The sequence below is a fragment of the Trichosurus vulpecula genome, chromosome 4 (assembly GCF_011100635.1).
Source record: "Trichosurus vulpecula isolate mTriVul1 chromosome 4, mTriVul1.pri, whole genome shotgun sequence".
Lineage (NCBI taxonomy): Eukaryota > Metazoa > Chordata > Mammalia > Diprotodontia > Phalangeridae > Trichosurus > Trichosurus vulpecula.
Window position 1 is genome coordinate 387446389 of NC_050576.1, and position 19193 is coordinate 387465581.

Sequence of the window (19193 nt, forward strand, 5' to 3'; positions counted from 1 at the left end):
TTTCATACAAAATGATTCAGAAATTTACATTTTTAATCATTTACTCTTAAAAAACGTAAATACCATTAGGACAGCTTCTTTACCACTCCAGTTAGGATTACTAAAGACGCAAGACTTTCACATATTAGGGATGTGTCAAATTAATCCAAAAGGTGTGTTTTAAATAAATGAATACCATAATATCTCCAGTTATGCCAATTATTTAACATTTACCCAGACTGCTGAAATTAAAGTAACTGCCAGAATACTTAAACTGTCCATTTCCTTCCAATTCATAAAATGCATTCAAATCTCTAGAGACTGCAGATTGTGATACAAGGGAAAGTGAACATTGATACAATAACTTCATTATGTAAGGTAGTGATTCTGGCCAGGGCATATTAAAATTATTTTAAGAGAATGACAAATCTATTTTTTTAAAAGTCATTTCTCTTACAAGTAGAGATAGTCTTCTCAAATGCAAAACAAATGCAGAAAGACCAATGTATCACAACTCACCAAGCATGCCCAAGGTGTGCATGATCATAAACAGTTGGTCCACAACTATACCTGTGAACAAAGTTAAGATCCATCATTTTGACTGAAATGGCTTTTTAATAACAAGACAATCTATTCATAATTACAAGATGGCCATTAATTTGACAATGCAGTGACATTTTAAAACAAATTCTTACAGAGTCAGAGGATTTTTGAGCTGGGAAAGATTCAGTGCAACTCCTTCCTTCCCATCTCTCCCTTTTTACAGATGAGGGAACTAAAACAGTGAACCTCTCCCAATCCCCAAGAAGAAAAATAACTTGCATGTGTACAACTAGCACCAGTTATTAACCTGGGGTATAAGAACTTTTAAAAACGTAATCTATGTCAATGTAACTAGTTTACTTTTTAACTTTATGTGTTTTTTTTTAATTTTAAAATACTCTAAGGGGTCCATTGGCTTCATCAGACTGCCAAAGGGCCCATGATACACAAAAATGGTCAACTACCCTTGAACCAGCACGTAGCAGATAGGATTTAAACCCTGATCTCAAGTCACAAGATGGTGTATTAAGAGGAGGAAAAGACCTCAGAGGTCTATTTAATCCAGCTCCCTCATTTTCTAGAGGAGGAAACTAAGGCACAGAGAGATCGGTGACTGTCCTGCAGGCGAGGAGGGGGGAAAAGAAGTTCGTTCATACTCCAAACTCTCACATTCTTTCTACTATACCATGCTGCTTCTGTTGACACTTGACCTAGTTATTTCACATCGCAAATTAAAAACAAAACTGCGAATTCAGTATAACATAAAACCGATTTAATGGTACATAATGCGTCTACTAAAAGCCCAAATTTGAAAAGAATAAATGCATAAGTCTACTCCCCCCCCGGGAAATTGTGGGTTCGCTCTTCCCCCACTACCTGCCCCCACCCCTCCCCGACCCTCGGGGGCAACCCCAAATTCCGGTAACGAATCGCCAGCGCTACCAGGAGATCGCTTCCGGGCGGGGCAGGATTAAAGGGTCTTTCCTTTGGGTTAGACTGTTGTAGATCTTGACGCCCGTGTCTTGGCCGAGGGGCAGCCGCCACTCCTTGCCGCGGCCTACACACACGCAGCGGGCCGAGTGGAGCCAGCCCGTCGGCCTCCGGCGGACGAGAGCAGCGAGGGTGGGTAGCGCCAGCCAACGACCTGCGACCCGCAGCCACCCCAGGGCCGGGGTCAGGCGTGGCCCCCGCGGCAGCGACATCGGCCCCCGAGTCCCGCACGCCGGGGGCGGGAGGGTGAGGAGAACGCACGAGGGTCGTAGAGACTCGGCCGCTGCACCGCCGCCGCAGGCCCCGCACGGCCGCCCCGGGGTGGAGCTGGCAGGAAAACCTGCCGCCTACTCCCTCGGCCCGCCCCCTGGGGCGGCCTTCCAATTCTTCCCCGCCCAAGGCCGGGCCCCAAGCGCCGCCCCGGTCGGGAGGGCTCCAGGCCGCGAAGTTTGAGGCCTGAGCCGGGGCAGCCCCAGCCCCGCAGGCGCCGGGCCGTGCGCCCCGCGGGGCTACAAATTCACAGCCGCTTGTAGAGGGAAAGAACTAGGAAGGGGGCGGGGCGGAAACACCGAGACGCCACGTGAGGGGGACGTGCGGCGGGAGGCGGAGGAGAGCAGGGAGGGAACAACCTTTCCTCCGACTGTAGCTACAACTGTGGCGCCCTGGGGGCCGGGACAGGGTCGGGGGAAACCCCAGAAGCCCGCGCGAGCGCCGGAAAGGGGTGGGGTTTGAAGTGATCCCAGACCCTCCCTCTCCGTCTTCCTCCACCCAATTCGGCCACGTCTACCCCTCCCCAAAGAAAGTGGCACGTTCTCCTAATAAGCGCATGTTGGTGCGCGGCCCTGCCCCGGTGCAGCGCGGACCGAACCAGGGAGCGCCTGGGGAGCCCCCTCGATCTCGGGAAGGCTGCCCGATGTCCTAGGGGCTCCCTGCGGCCGCGGGCCCGCTTAGCCAGGAGCTGCGCTGGAGGTAACTGAGGCGAGCCCGTCAGAGCACGGGACCCCGTCTGTTCGTTGGTTTTTCCGAGGCAGATGCGGAAAAAGCCCCCTTTCCCCGTGCAGGGCGCAATTGACTTCTGCTCCCCCCGCAGAAGCCCCAACAATAGAAGTGGTAACGAAGAGCCTGAAATCCTAGCACTGCGGCTTTTAGCACATACATACAAGACACAGTGTCCACTGCCCCCCCCACAAATTAAATATCGAAGATACTATGTTAAGCTTGTACAAAAATTGCCCAGTTCTCGCGCATGGGCGGTAGGAAATTTCGTTTTGGATTTATTTTAAGACACTTTAAAACTTAACCCTCACCCTCCCACCTTCGGGGGTGGGGGGAATCATTTTGAAATGTACATCAGACTGAGAGACTCATAACTGTTTCAAAATCTCAAACTGTGAACAGCCTGACAGCACAACCCTGCACATGCCCTGCAGTTTTCCAGCCATCTCATTCCTATTTATGTCTAGGATAAGACAACCAATGTCTTTCCCAAAGAATCACTTTCCCCACAACTGCCAAAATAGAAAGTTTCACATCTCACTGCCTATCCTCATTGTGACACTTCTGAGAGACTACATCAAAAAAAAAAACTTTGTTGTTTTCTCATATTACTGTTCCAGAAATGAATGCTAAAGTATAACAGACATAAGGCATTTTCTCCAAATGCCTGTCAAAATAACAAAGCCAAGATGCCTGAGGTCACTGATTCCTATACAACTTTCTCCAGAAAAAAAAAGACATCATCCAAAGACAGATTTAGTGTTATGAGAAAACAAAGTGCGCTAAGACTTGGAACACCAAGTCCCAATTTAAATTAGTAGCACTGGGTAAATATTAAAATTTGATTCTCTAATGCAAGACACTAAGTTATTCCTAATTCCATTTCACTGATAATTCTTTCAGTATAATACATAGGTAATACATTTTGTACTCATATATAGTATAATTTTCTCATTTCTAGTATATTTTAAGTACTATAGAATGTAAACTCTTTGAATACTCATTAGAATTTCGCAGTTCCCTGGAGTAGGCACCCAGTAAATGTTTTCTGAATGTTTGCTGAATTAATCTTGCATAACTTTAATCAGTTGTGCTGGTGAAATGAAATACAGTCAGTAAAATCACAACTTATAAGGAAAACTCTGACCCAGATACACTGAAACAAAAAATAACCATCTTTACAATCTGTGAACATTTGAAACAATCAAAAATTAGAGAATTTTCTTTGATCACAAATTCTGAAAAGACAAGACTAAATTTCATACATGGCTTATATGAATTGGCCAGAGAAAATAATTTTTTATCAAGGATGGATTTTACTGTCTTCCTGAAACTGGCCATGTCAGTGTGCATGCAGCAAGCAGTTGGGCCTTTTACTAGAGCCTTTTAAAATGACCGGTGCTTCACAAACATTTCTTGGTGATGGCAAAACAGGCTGACTATTAAGGTAGTGTAAATATTTTCATATACAAATTGTTCATCATCTTGTTTTCAGACAAAATTTTAACAAATACTAAAGCATAGAATAAAGATGTTTTAAGGAATTTTAAGCTTTAGATGAATTATTCTATTTTAACTTTTGCATTTCATTTTCAGATTTTATTAAAACAAATTTTTACATGTGTATGACATATTTTGCCTTAATTTAAAAGGTCTATTGGTAGCGTAATAGAAATATTCTCCCAAAAGTTTTAACACTTTTTTTCCGCAGTAGGAACCCAAAAGCAAAAATAGACCTTCAATGATTGAATAATTTGGAGAGGTTAAACTCTTTTAAAATGTCTTATCACAATTATTCTGTGTTAAACTGGCCTACTTGTTGTATCCCCAACTCAGCATTCCATTTCCCAGCTCTGTGATTTTTCATATCCATACCTAAAATGCCTTCCCTCCTCACCTCTCTCTTAAAATCCTTAGCTTCCTTCAGGGTTCCACTTCAAAGTTACTTCTTATAAGCACCTATTCCTGTTTAGATCTAGTTAATGTTGGCAACCTCCTCAACTAATCTTGTACTTTATCTGTGTAAATGTTGTATCTTTTCAATATAAATTAAATAAGCTTCTTGAGGGCAGGGACTGTTGCTTTGCCTTTGTATTTCCAGGACCAAGTACAATACCTTGCACATATCAGGCCTTAACAAATGTTTATTGAATTAAATTAACTGCTTGGACTTTTTAACTCATTTGAAGAATGACTATGACCCAATGCAGTGGTGTCAAACTCAAATAGAAAAGGGGTCACTAAGCCATACATAAGGATCCCTGCATATTGACTTAGAAAACCACATATTAGCATTACCAATGTTTTATTTTATTTTTGTTTATTTTGTTAAGATATTTCCCAATTACATTTCAATCTGTTTTGGGCTGCACTTGAGCCACATGTGAGCCTCAAGCGGGTGTTTGACATTTCTTCAACTAAAATCCATAGTATATTGTATTATGTGGAAAAAGGGTGTTTTTCAAACAAAACTTCTGAAGAGAGCCAAAGGAGAGGGTGGATATTATTAGGCAGACATAATAAGATAGCGACTCGACCTGTGATGCCCTTGGTATAAAGAACTCCCACCTGGTCTGCCAAAATGGATAGTGTGTTTTCTCTGCAACTTTTAGTGAGTTGTATACAGAACTGAGAGGTTCTTGCCTAGAATTGAATAAACAGCCTATAGGAACTTGCTTGAATTGAACCCCCGTATTTTTGGTTTTGAGGCCAACTCTCTAACCACTAGTCAATGCTGCTTGATCTAATAACTATTCCAATAAAAAATGTTAACCTAGCTCTTAACTCTAGTTTCTTGGTTAATTTTTAAATGGAAAAATGTTTTCTTTTTTTGAAGTAGCTATGAATAAAAGTTCTAGATTTACAGGCTAGATGACCACTTACTAGAGTACCAGTCTATCAGTATTAAGCAATAACCCTGTGCCAAGCACTGTGCTAAGAATAAGGGATACAGAGAAAGGAAAAACATAGGCCCTAACCTCAGGGAATTTATTATAATGAAAGAGACAACATGCAAAAAGTTGTACGTGAAGAGCATAGTGTAGATGGAATGTAAATTCATACAGGAAGCACTTGGGGTGATGGGGAGTAGGGGGAGTAGAAAAAATGGGGAAAGGCCTACAGAAGATGTCACTTGAATTGAGTCTCCATGGAAGCCAGGAGGAAGTGGTGATGAGGAAGATCCAGTGAAAGGGCACTGAATTGGGAGATTGAGTATCCAGGTCAAGCAAGAGCTCAAGAAGGACACTGTTTCTAGATTATGAAGTTGAAAGGGAGTGAAATAAGAGAAAATTATACAGGCAGGAAGGCCAGATTGTGAAAGACTTCAAATATCAAACAGAGGGTTTTATATTTTATGTTGGAGACAATAGGGAGCTACTGGAATCTATTGATTATGGAAAGTAGCAGCATCAGATTTGTGCTTTAAGATCACCTTGGCAGTTGAATGGAAGATGGACTAGAGGCATGAAGACCAACCCAAAGGTATTGCCAGCAATCCAGGTGTGAGGTGATAAAAGTGATGGATGTCTGAGTAGAGAGGAGACAATATATAGGAGATGGTATGAAGGTGAAAATGACAAGACGTAGCAGGCGACTGGATAGGTGAAGTGAGGAATTGAGGATGACATTGGTGATTGAGAAGGTGGGAAGGGGAAGGACTTGGGAGGAAATCAAATGAGTTGTGTTTAGCTGTGTTGAGTTTGAGAGTTCACTAGGCAATTAGTAATTTAAGATAGAGTGTTGTGTGCAAGGAATAGCAAGAAGGCAGATGTTGCTAGATTTTGGAGTCTGTGGAAGTGCAGAATGTAAACCTGGAAGAAAAAAAAGGTTATTTTGGTGGCTGACTCTCTGGTAATGATTTGGAAGGGAGAGGGAAGAACAGGCAGGGAGACCAGCAAGAAGGCTATTGCAACAGTCCAGAAGTGAGGCTCATGAGAGCCTGTACCAGGGTGGTGACAGAGTATAGAGAAGGGTGGGTAAAGAAGAGATATTGTGAAGGTAGAAACTACAAGACTTGACAACAGACTGGATATGTGAAATGACTTATCAGTGAGGAGTTGAGGATGAAGCTGAGGTTTTGAGCCTGGTTTACTTGTTAGGATGGTGGTGCTCTCAATAGTAGTATGGAAGTTAGGAAGAGGGGAAGGTTTGGAGAGGAAGAAAACGAGTTTTGTTTTGGATGTATTGAGTTTGAGATGTTTGCAGCACATTCAGTTCAAGATGTTAAAAGGCAGTTGGTGATTTGGGATTGTAGCTCAAGAGAGAGACAGGAGTTTGTTATATACAAATCTTGAAATTGTCTGTATGATCCTTGGACCTGTGGGAGCTGATGAACTCACTGAGTTAGTAGAAAGCAGAGGTTAATCTTTTTTGTGTCATTGATCCTTACAGCAGTCTGGTGAACCCATTTTCAGAATAATTGTTTTAAATGGATTAAAAAATAGGATTATAATGGAAACTACTTACATATATGCATATACACATACATGTGTATATTTGGGAGGAGAAGTTTACAAACCCTAGATTAAGAACTCCTAGTTAGGAGGGAGAAAGGACAATCTAGCCTTAGAGGATATCCATAGTTGGTGGGTTTGACTTGGATGTAGTTCCAGCAAAGAAAAATGAGAAGGAGAGAGGACAAGACAGGTAAGAGAACCAGGAACAAGCAGCAGTATCAGGAAAACTTAAGAGAGGAGAAGGTTATTTAGGCAAAGAGAGTGATGGACACTGTCAAAGATTACAGAGAGGCCAAGAAGGATGAGGACTAGTAAAGGCTATTAGATTTGACCATTAAGAAATACATTACTGGTAACTTTGGAGAGCTCACTTTTAGTTGATGCAGTGAGAAGTCAGATGGTAGAGGATTTAGCATCAAGCCAGAGGAGAGGAAGTGGATGTGGCCAGTGTAGACAGCTTTCTCAAGAAGAATAGCCACTTATCTGAGGAGTTATATATGAGTTATATCAGGGATGGGCAGATCAGGTGAAGGATTTTTAAGGATGGAGAACCATAGGTATATTTGTAGGTGGGTTGAAAGAACCTACTGTCTATCCATTTTACTTTTTACATCAGATGTAGGAAGGGAGTAATGTTGAAGGTAAGGTTGAAGTGAAATCTGAAACTTTAGATATGTCCACATGGTTTCATTTTAAGCAGGGCCAAATCTAAAAGAAGCATAAACCTGTGAGCAAAGGAAACAAACATTTCATTCTCCAACTACCAAGCAAATAGCCAGTTGCCTTTTTTCTTCTTCAAGATGAAATTGCTGCATTCAGTGGTTTAAAAACTATTTAACTGATATTGAGGGTAGCAACGAATACCTCAACATTTATAGTCCTGACAACTCGGATACCTCTCTTTGGAAACACAATATATCTCAAGCAAGTTTTATCTACAATTAATCTGCAAGTATCACAAAGATACCTGCTTACACACCTCTTTTAAAAATTTAGACCTCTTAAATTTCACCAGGTCATTCCTCCATACAACAAAATATCAAGTTTTCTATACAATATAAGGATCTGGGTATTTCCTAAGACATTCCATATTAAATCACCAGAACTGTATACTCAGATAAATTTCAGGACTATTAGTGCATGTTCACAGATTTTCCTAGGATGCCTGGCAAAGTAAAAGGAGAAAATAATGCTGAAATCCAGATAAAAAGATAAACCAGGAACATATAAGCATTAAAAGGAGATGGGGGGGGAGGGAGAGGGAGAGAGGAAGAGAGAGAGAGAGAGAGAACGAACACACCTTTGGACATTTTCTGTAAGGGAAAAATAAAACCAAGACCTTTCTCCACTTGAGCGAGTAGCAGAGACTACGTCAAAATAGATGATAAAGCAAGAAGCGATCAGGGTAACTAAAAGATGTTGTAGGCTTCATTGTCGTCTGTTCAGCTACTATAGAGTAGTTTGTGCCACCAGAAGCGGACTCTTAGGAGTCACAGAGGGAAGACAGAGGTAGTTTGCTCCCTATCAATAATCCTATTAGTTGACTCTCCCCCGGTAGTCACAGCTCCGGTTACTGCATCGATGCTAAATCCCAAATTATTGTTTTTGGGTTGTTTTTTTTTTTTTTTTAAGAAAACAAAGACCATCACAGCCCTTCACCGCAAACGAAAGCGAACGTGAAAGTGCTGGCTGTTGGGAGGGGACGAACGAAGCAGCGACTAAAAAGCACCCAAAAAAAAAAAAAAGCAGGGATGGCAGGAGAGGAAAAGGGTGAGAGAGGGAGGGAAGGAGGGGTGGGCGTGGAATTTAAACCCGGGAGGGAAGGGGAGGGGCCCGGCCTCGGCGCCCGCTCACCCTCACCAGTCTCTGGTTGTCCTGGCAACGAGGTTGATCAATCCCTGAGCTTTTCAAAAAGCCTTAAATCCGGGAGTTTGGGGCAGGGGGAGGGGGTGGATAGGGAAGGGAGAACAGGGAGCAAAGAGGACCCAAGTGTGAGGGGGTGCAGCTAGTTTCTGATATGGTTTACTTACTTGGTCGGGGGTTGGGGTTTGGGAGAGAAAAAGGATTGGTCATTTTCGAGGCTTCAGCGGGGCAGAGGGAAGACGATAGTAGGAGAGATCGAAGACTGAGGGGTTTGCAGATCCCCAGCGAAAAGTACTTAAGTGGTTCGAGGAGAGGCCAGGGCAGGTTCAGGGGGGTAAAAAAAAGAGTTGGTTAGGCGCGTAGGGGTTGTTGGCTACTGGGAGAGACGGGAGAGGAAGGCCAGGGGAGAATGAGGCGTCAGCCAAGCGGTATGGTGGGCGGTTTCTAAGTGGCTCCTGCTTGGCTCCTTTCTTCCCTCTTTGGGAAGGGACAAGCAAACTCCCAAGACCCTTTGTCTTCAGCGCGTTCGAAACTGAACTCGGGAGAAAGACACAAAGGGACCGCGGGAGGGAGGGCGGCTGCCGACTGCGCAAGCGCTTCCCGTCAGGGAGGCTGGGAATGGTAGTCCAGACAGCAAATGGCGATAAGACACAGATTCTCCCCCGCCCCTCCCCCTCCCGTTACCAGTTCGTGATGCGCATGTACACTCCTGACAATTCTTCCTCACCAAACTCCCCACTTCATCCCCTAACCTCCGCCCTACCGAGGACCCGGGGCTCCAGTAAGTAAAATCCAGAAATGAATTGTCAGCGTTCGTCCCGCCCTCTCTCGATCCTTCTCTCTGATTGGATTATGTGGCTAAGAGAGAACGGTAGATTGGTTCCTGGAGTCGTCACTCTCACCAACGTCATACTTATACACCGTTACGGAGTGGGAGGAGATGCTGAGGGTAGTTTAAGGGGGAAGTAACGGGGCCGTTCACGCACTGGGTAGTAGCGGTGGCGGGGCCGCTTCCGCAGCTCAGCCGGCCTGCTGGGGGCGGAGCTACCATGTGGGAGGGCGCGACTCTCCCAGCTCCTAGGCGGGCTGTCAGAGCCGCCACCTCAATTTGGCCTCTGAGCGCAAAACTCTCAATAAAGTTTGTGGATCAAGTCGGCCGCCGCCTAGCCCTCGTAGCACCCGGCTTCACTGCCCTCACACTGACCCCCTTCCTCACCGTCACATACACACGCCCAAAAGCCCCAGATTAGAAACCCCAAACTCCCAATCTGAATACAGGCCTCGGAGGAGCCCCAGCCATCCTCACCGCCCCCCATTATGCATCGTGAGGGTAGAGAGGGAGGCCGGGAGGAGGCGGGGCTGCCGTTGCCCCGGAAAGGGCGGGGGGAGGGGGGACTGAGGGAGGGAGGAGGGAGTGGAAAGGAGATGGGAGGGGGAAGAGGGAGGGAGGGGGAAGGGGGCACGCATGCGCCATGCGTGGCGGGGCTGAATGTTTCCCAAGTGTTTGAAACTGGTATTTGGGTTTTCCACGTTGGATAAGTACGGCGCATCGAGCGGCGAGGAGGCTGTGCTCTGTTTCTCCCCTCCCTCCTCCTTCTTACCGACCCGGAACCGGAGCCGGTACTGGCAGGGAGAAAGACAGACACACACACGCACAAATACATAGAAGGCAACTCGGCTTCGCTGCTGCTACTCTCTCCTCCCTTCTGGGTGTGTGTGCGCGCTTCGTACGCTCGGCTCCCCCCTCCACTCCTCCTCCCCACCATCTGGGAGGGGGGGCCTGTGCGGTTGTTTTAATTCTCTCCCCCCACCCCTCCGCCTCTCCGTTTCCCTTCCTCCCCAGCCGACCCTCAGCTTGTTCTTACAGCTCCTGTGTGCGAGTTACCGGAGCGACAGCCGATCTCTCCGCCGCCGAATAGGCGGGGAGGGGGGGGGGCCTGGGGGGGAGGTGTCTCTCCTCCTCGGTTTCTCTCCGTTTCGCAGGAGGAAGGGGAAACGGAGCAGCAGCAGCAGATGTAGCTTTCTTGGGGGGCTGAGAGCCGGAGACCGCGGGGGGTGGGGGGGTAGGAGTGAGAAAGAGCTTTGCATTTTGCAGTGCTATTTTTTTAGGGGGGCGGGGGGTGGGGGGTGGAGGAAGCGGAAAGCAGTGCAGAGTCGCCGGGGACCTTTCGGGTGAACCATGTTGAGTCCTGCAAACGGGGAGCAGATTCACCTGGTGAACTATGTGGAGGATTATCTGGACTCCATCGAGTCCCTGCCTTTCGATCTGCAGAGAAACGTCTCCTTGATGAGGGAAATAGACGCGAAATACCAAGGTAAGAGCTGGGGGTGATGGATGGGGCGGTTGGTCGGGTCCCTCTTTTTTTCCCTAGCTCATCTGAGTGTGTGTGTATGTGTGTCTCTGTGTTTGTGTGTCTGTGTGTGATTGTGTGAATGCTCCTACCCCTTTCCTAGTCTCTTACACCTCCCTCCTCTCGGCCCCTGGTTGAGAAGGGTAGTTGAATTTTCATTGGGGGGTGGCAGAAGTGGAGGGGGCAAGTAATGTTATTGAGCTGGAGAGAGCTGCACAGGGGGATCTGCAGCGGTAGCTCTTGTCATGGGGCGGAACAAAAGGTCTTCAGCTTCTTTTATTCACCAAGGTCTTTCTGTGTAAAACATGGGACAAGAAAGAGGGAGGAGAGAAAGAAAGATCTTAATTTAAGCTAGACTACAAGAACAGCTCTTTCTAGTGGGGTGATGGTGCGGTGGTGTGTACTGGGGGCTGTGTGTGTGTGTGTGTGTGTGTGTTCAACGGGGGGTGGCAAAGGGGGAAGTGCAGGGTGGACACAGATTACAGCACAACAACATTGAGGAATGTACAGTGTTCATTATGGCTGTAGTAGCAGTAGAGACAGAGGCTGATAGTAAAGAGGCTGTTCGAGGAGAGGTTGCTGCTGTTGGGCAAGGTTGTCTAGTCCAAACCAGGGCTACGTCCCTTCTGAGAAATGCCTGCACCTCCATCCTCCTCATCTCTCCTCCTCCTGATCCCCCCACCCCCAATCACCAACCCATCGGGTGGTCTTTAAACCTAAGTGTTACATAAAGTGTAGGGGGGTAGATACTCTCTACCGCACGGTCCCTGCTACCTTCTTTTCTCCAGCCCCCCTCTTGCACTTCCTCCTCTTCAGTGCAGACTTACTAAGACTGATCTGCTAGGGAAAGGCTTGCTGGGTGTAGTTTGCAGAGGGGTTAAAGGAAAGGTTTTATGCAGTGTGTATTTGTGTGTGTGTGTGTGTGTGTGTGTGTGTGTGTGTATGCATGTAAGGGGGGAGGGGGGTAGGAGGGAAGCCGAGGAAACCGCGGATCCATATTGTGCTCACGAGGAAGCAGGGAAGAGGTTAAGACATGTAGAAAGGTAGCAGGGGGTTGAACGTGTGGTTTCTACAGATCTATATGTAAAGCGTGTATTGGGGAAGGGGGGCTACAGGGAATGCCCGCAGGGAATTGTTTGCTTTTGGGGAAACTTTTCTCGGAGGTCACACGCCGTGGTGGAGGTGGTGGTGGGGTTGGTTGTGACAGAAGAGGTTCACTCTTAGTTTTCTAATGTTCACCGTTTACCGGGCTGTGCTGCAGGGAGCAAGGGGGAGGGGGGGGCGGGGAAAGCAGCAGCTTACCCCCAAGAACCGAGACCCCCTCGTTTGAAGGCGCCCTGTGCGCTCTGCCGGAGAGTCAGTTTCGCAGCGAATTTTATAGCTCACTCTATTAGCATATTGCGGAACGTCCCCGCCTCAGCCTCTTAGTAATTGGCCGTGACGTTCCCCATGGAATGTCCTTATCACTTCACCGCCGGGCTATTGGTCCCTGGGATGAAGGGGGGTGGCTTGTGCCCAGTGACTTGCCTCGGTCTCAGTTTCCGCCGCTTTCCTTTTTTTTCCCCCGGCTAGGGCGGAGGGGGATTTGGGGGGAAGCGGGGAGGAGTGAAGAGGTCGGATTGCTTTGAATATCTCGGAGTCCTTTCGCCTCCAGCCTCAGATTGGTACTTTGGGCTCCGCGGGCTGGGCCAGTCCCTCTGCATCTGGCTGCGGATTGGAGCTTTCTCTTTGGAAGGGCGGGTCCCCGAGCCTAACCCTTCTTCAACTCGCCACTCCGATAGGCGCTCTCTTTCAAGGAGGAGGAGGGCACAGGGTGGGGCGGAGGAGAGGTGGAGCAGTTCTGACCTGCAAACTGGATCCCCATTGGCCAGTACCGGAAGGGTTGGACGGATTCCGGCCCAGGTCAGATTTTTAAGTTCGCCATTCCTAAGGCACCAAAGAACTCCGGCTGCTTCCGGCCTGGGAACAATGGCTGCGTGTCACGTCCGGCCGTTAGAGCACGGGAAGGTGGGCGGAGGTATCGGTTGGTGGCGACTGTACCTCTGGCCACTCCCCTGGGCCGTGGCTCGGGCTGTTCCCCCAGGCTAAGCAGGAGCGCTTAGAAGGTGAGGAGTTCCTGCGAGCCTCGAGTGGGTCGCGTTGGGGCCGAGATGCCTGAAGGAACAGGCCTCGCCTCTCTGCCTCCTTCTCCGCCACAGGCTTCGTTACTCACCCGGCGGTGGGTGCCGCCGTTCACCTGGGCCCCGGGGACAGACCCGCGCTCCTCGCGCAAGGGACCGAAGCGCTTTCTTGCCTGTGGCGCGGCGTGGGAAAAGTGAGTGCCCGACGAGGCCTATGGGTGTGGGCGTGCACGCGCGAGCGTCAGTAGCGGGAGGTGGGGGGGGTTGCTGTGGCCTGAGTGGAGTCCCTGGGCACCGCGGCGACTTAGCCGCCTGCCCAGAGGCCTTTATAACGCCTGCCGGCCTTAACGGGCCTCTCCCTGAGCAGCCCTGCCTGCCCGGCGGCTCTTCCTCTGCAGGTTTCCGGCGGTGAGGCTCTGTCGGACTCGGATTGGCTACTGGGAGCGGGCGGGCCTTGGGCCGGCCTAGAGCCCCCCGCCCCCGGGGTGGGTGGGAGAAGTTCACCGTTAGGCCTCCGGGTCCCCAGATCACAATGTGGAGATGCCCTGCGGTACCACCAGGCCACTCCTAACCTCTGACCTGGCTGGTCACCGAGGGAATGGCAGCCGTTTGCGAGCCGAGCGATCGGTCCTAAGGAGCGGCCGAAAGCTGTTTACCTTCTGAGAGACACCCTCGTATCACCACTTACCCAAAAACACCCCCCACGGGTAGCTTCAGCCTCCGTTTTAAGCCATAATCGCTCTCGAGGCAAAAAAAAGTAAGATGGTGGTTTTTGTTGTGTCCTGTGAAAATAACAGTTCTGTCTCGTTCACTGTTTCATATTCATTGCCTTAACCGGGACTGTCATGTGGGAGTCATGGATTCGAGTCCCGACCGGTGCATTTTTCTGCGGTAGATTTTGAACTGTGCTATTTAGAATCTTTAAATATTGTTTTTAGGGCTATTCAGAATTATAAGACTTCAGCCACTCTGGCCATCATAAAGGTAGATGATATTTCTTCCTGGTGATGATAACTTACTTTTCTTGGACATGGAAATAAACCTTAAGAAGTGCAAATCATTTTACCACTCTGGGCCTCAGTTTCCCTGTTAAACGAAGGCGTTGGACATAAATGGTCTCTTCTAGCTCTACCATTCTGTGTTCAGATATTGGCACATTAGACAAATTACGTAGATTTAGCTAACAGTCTGCCTTTAAGATTAAATGAAAGCTTAATGATATATTCATGTGTTGTCATACATCTTGATTTATGTCATTCATTAACTCAAAGAAAATACACTATTTGTGCTTAGAAGAAAGATTAACCCAAATTATATTTTAATAAAATTTAAATTTTATTATTTTCAAAGACGGAGAACATTTCAAAGTGGGTTAACTAGGGGTTGGTTGCTTTGTCTTTAGGAGATTGGCCTTAATACAAGGAATTTATTTGTAATTAGCAGCTACATATGTATATTTAAAGTTCATTGGATACTTGAATCTTTTTGTATTTGGAGACATTGTCCTGTCTTTGAAACTTACTAACCAATGCCAAACTTCATTCCAAATGCTTTATGGAATTGCTCTGCATTTCTTCTTAGTGAAGGCCATGTTACTGTAACCTCAGTGGGATATTTTTTAAAAGAGTTCTGAGAATATGAAATTGAAGTGTCAGGACAATAAATAGAATTTCAGGAGAGTAAAAAGAATGAATTTTGAAACTTTTCTGTTATTTGGCATTATCTTCCTTCCTGTTTTGTAGACTTTAGTGTTTGATACTGTTGAGTAAGACTTTTTTTTTCCACTCACAAGTGAAACTTCTGTCAGTAGTAGAGAATCATACACTAATCAGTAAGTACAAGCAACACAACTCTCTAGTGGCCTACACAGCATTATTATTGAGTCAGACTTACAGTTCAAAGGCATCTATTCGATAGTTCTCCAATTTATAGATGAGGAAATTTAGACTAGTAGATGTTGAATGACTTTCCCAGATCACATTAGTATCAAAGCTAATAAGAACCCAGGTTCTCTCTCCAAGTCTAGTACTATTCTTACTTTTTTAGATACCCTGAGACAGCTATGTTATGACATTTTAATTTAGTAGTACAGTGCCATTGGGTTTTTTTTTTCTGTGAAATACCGCTCATGTTAATTACATTTCTAATTTCACCATGAACAGAAAGCTTTTTACAAACCAATGGAATAACGGTGCTTGTAGAATATGGGAAATTTGTGTTTCATGAACATTGTAGTTGCATTTGTCTGTATTAAGAGGCTACTAGGCAGTCTTGTTTTCTAGGGACAGTCCCCACTTTGCTCCACTAATCCCTGGGTATATCAGAACTTCAGAGTTCAGGGATATTGCCCAAGGAACTAATAGCAAGACAAGTTGTTTTAGTCTCTCTTTCAGTAATCTTAGAAGTTGTCCTGAAATATACTTTTATTGTAACTTAGACTGAATTTTTTATGTACCACCTTTTTTTAGATGACATTTATAGTTTAGATTTGAAGATGACATTCACATTTTATGTATTTTATTATACAGCTTTATGCAAACATGTTTGTAGACTTGTATTTTAAAAGAATGCAGACTCTTCAGGGAAAATTTTATTCCATTTACCTTAATAGTACTGAATAGGGAGAAATCCATTTTTGAAGTTTTAATCTGCATATTTAAAGTAGGCTTTTGACAATCATGATTACTTTCCTTATTGCATTTAGTACAGTTAAAAGCAATTATATTTGTAAAATAATTTCCATTGAGTAATTATGTTCCCAAAATGCATTTAAAAAAAATAAGTTTATAGCTTGTTAGTATGTTCTCTAAAAAGTTTAAATTTAGCATTTTGAATATATTTTTGTGTTGGGGGGGGGAGACCACAGCTATTTGAATTTTGAATCCTAAGTTTTTGGTAGTTTAGCTGGCCATATTTTATTTCATCTTTTTCCTTATCTTCAGAATGGGCACATTACTACTTTTAGACTTGGGAGTGAAAATGAAATCTGTAAACTAATTTAGTTACTCATGGATAAGGAAAAAAGTAAACCATAACATGTCTTTTGTTGTCCCCAGACCCATTTCCTATCTTATATTTATTTAAATGATGCCTCTTTAAAATATGAAAATAACTTAGGTTTTATTGCTAAGACTAGTAGACATATGTTCTAACACAGCTCATTTGCGACAGAACCAAGATCGATACCTAGATCTCCTAGCTCCTATCCATTGCTCATTGTACCACATTGTACTTCTTTTCTCAAATTATTTCCGTATATTGTGGATACATTTTTTTTTTTCATTTGTACAAAGATAACAGGCACTGGTGGGTGATAGCCTCTGTCTCTTGAATCTGTACAAATTCAAAGATTGAGTAAAAATGAGTAGTAATATAAATTCCTCTCTTTAATATCAGCCATTTTTGTTAATTGAGCAAAATCTCAGAAAGTCACAGAGCTTCCTGGAAATACAGAATATCATTTAATTTGGTAGAAAATAATATGGCTAGGCGTCAGATACTTGTTAATCTAAAGCTTTTCCATTAATTAGCAGTCCCCAAAAATGTCATCTTTTCTTTTGTACTTATAAAGTTGTTTGGAATATTTTAAGTGGTAAGTTGCTAAATCTGAAATTTGCTGGCGCGTATATTTAGTTTGAGATAGTTTGTTTTTTAGATTCTAGCACTTTCCTTTGTAGTGACCCTTTTTATAGAATGAGAGATTGTATAGAAGACTTGTTTCATTCGATGTAGAGTATAAATGCTTTTTGTAGTATAAATATAATGTTATTTTCCATTGCAGAAATCTTAAAGGAGTTGGATGAATATTATGAGAAGTTCAAACGAGAGACCGACTCAATACAGAAGAGGAGAGTTTTACACTGCATTCAAAGAGCATTAATTCGGAGCCAGGAACTTGGAGATGAAAAGATTCAGATTGTTAGCCAAATGGTGGAACTAGTTGAGAATCGGACCAGGCAAGTTGACAGTCATGTGGAACTTTTTGAGACTTGTCAAGAGACTAACGACACCACTGGCAATAGTGGCAAAACCAGCCAGGATAAGTCTAAGAATGAGACAATCACTCAAGCTGAAAAGCCTAATAATAAGCGATCCAGGCGGCAGCGCAACAATGAGAACCGAGAGAATGCATCTAATAATCACGATCATGATGATATCACCTCAGGAACTCCAAAGGAGAAGAAAGCTAAAACTTCAAAGAAAAAGAAGAGATCCAAGGCCAAAGCGGAGAGGGAGGCCTCCCCTGCAGACCTCCCTATTGATCCAAATGAACCAACATACTGCTTATGTAATCAAGTCTCCTATGGAGAAATGATAGGTTGTGATAATGATGAATGCCCAATTGAGTGGTTTCATTTCTCATGTGTAGGACTTAATCATAAACCAAAGGGCAAATGGTACTGTCCCAAATGTAGAGGGGAAAATGAGAAAACAATGGACAAAGCACTGGAGAAATCCAAAAAAGAAAGAGCTTATAACAGGTAGTTTGTAGACATTTATTTTATAATAGTGAGAAAAAAATAAAACAAACCAGTGTATTTATTACCTTTACCACCTTCGTGGAGGTACAAGGATTGTAAAATGTATATTTTTAAAGAAAGTTAGAAAATAAACCATTCCTGTTATAGGGATGGCAGTGATTTGTTTGTTTCTTTGTTTTGTTTTCATTTGGTACATCTGAACCAGGAAGTGGTCTGTGGATCAACATTTTTTTTAAACTCCAAAAATAGATTTGGATAAAGCACCCAAGTGAGTCAAAAGGCTCAAATTTCTTTTCATGACCGGGAAGCACTTATGCCCATTAAAGTATAGATGAAAGAATAATTTCATAAAGCCAATTTTTTATCTAAGGAAAATATTATTTACCTCTAAAAATTGGAAAATGTTTAGCCAGATGGCTGTATTTGAGTAAACGTACAGCCTGCTGCATTTTAAAAAAATAACCAATGTGACATTAAACAAATGACTCTTGCTACTATAGTACGTGTCAGTATAACAGTTCAATAACAAAGATTTAGGGTTAAAAGATTATTTTTTAAAAAAGAAAATGGTTAAATTTTACATGACAATATTTTATATACTGGCCTAGTCCCAAAGGGGCCATTTTAAAATGATTGAGTACATTTTATATTTAACCAGAAAGTGATCTAGCAGTGGAACTTAAACACACAAAAAAATCAAGCTTTATACTGTCACAAATAATAGTGTAGCAATCTTTAATTTGTATAAGTTGTATAAATGTAAATTTCTGAGTGGACTTGCACTTACTGTATTATAATCGGAAATGCAGCCAAATGCCGTTGTGAAACCAATGTGCATTTCCTTCTGTATGTATGAAAGTTGTACAGCTGTGATATTAAAGAATAAATCAAACTTTGGACAGTTTGCTCCTTTAGTAGCATTTAATATTCCTATTTTTAAAAGAAATTTAGTTAAAATGTTGGAAGTACCAACAAATTGATTAGAAACTGAGCAGAATCTATACCATTGGCCTACAGAATATACTAATAATGAAATATTAGATAAATGAGCATCAAAAAATTATCTTACAGTTTTTGCTCCAAATGTGAGGTCACCTCTCAAACTCAAAACAGTTGGGTAGTGCAACTAAAAAGCTGCTTTTGTCATGGGGCAGTTATTGCTAAAGCGGTTCTATATACATTATAGCTACAATAGTACTAAAGTTAAAGATAGACCTGCCAAACAAGTATGCATAATAGTGAGGTTCCCATTTTGTTTATTATACAAGGATAGAGGAAATTTTAATGGATGAGGAAACCCTTTACCAGTGTAGGTAACTCTGAAACTTACAGTTAATCTTAATTTCCTGGGGACACTTAAGAGGTTAGTGACTAGCCCAAGGCCATACAGCTAGCCAGGATGTGTCATAGGTA

The 19193-nt window shown here is 44.2% G+C and overlaps 2 protein-coding genes across 4 annotated transcripts in view; one reads left to right on the forward strand and one right to left on the reverse strand.

Annotated features, from left to right (window-relative positions):
• Positions 1-1847, reverse strand: part of CARS2 (cysteinyl-tRNA synthetase 2, mitochondrial) — a 62911-nt gene extending 61064 nt beyond the window's left edge. Inside the window, exons 1-2 of the mRNA XM_036755100.1 lie at positions 1465-1847; positions 499-549 (exon numbers count right to left, since the gene is read on the reverse strand). Of these exons, the coding sequence (XP_036610995.1) occupies positions 499-549; positions 1465-1724 (311 nt within the window). The 5' untranslated portion in view covers positions 1725-1847. The remainder of the gene's footprint in view (positions 1-498; positions 550-1464) is intronic.
• Positions 1848-10306: 8459 nt separating this feature from the next.
• On the forward strand, positions 10307-18672 carry ING1 (inhibitor of growth family member 1). 3 transcript variants are annotated; one of them, XM_036755101.1, is made up of 2 exons: positions 10307-11143; positions 17081-18672. In XM_036755101.1, the coding sequence occupies exons 1-2, from the start codon at positions 11008-11010 to the stop codon at positions 17782-17784; spliced, it is 840 nt and encodes a 279-aa protein (XP_036610996.1). In that variant the 5' UTR covers positions 10307-11007; the 3' UTR covers positions 17785-18672. The 3 variants fall into 3 exon arrangements, with proteins under 3 accessions (XP_036610996.1, XP_036610997.1, XP_036610999.1); XM_036755102.1 differs by lacking the exon at positions 10307-11143 and adding an exon at positions 13124-13284; XM_036755104.1 differs by lacking the exon at positions 10307-11143 and adding an exon at positions 13299-13493.
• Positions 18673-19193: the final 521 nt, after the last annotated feature.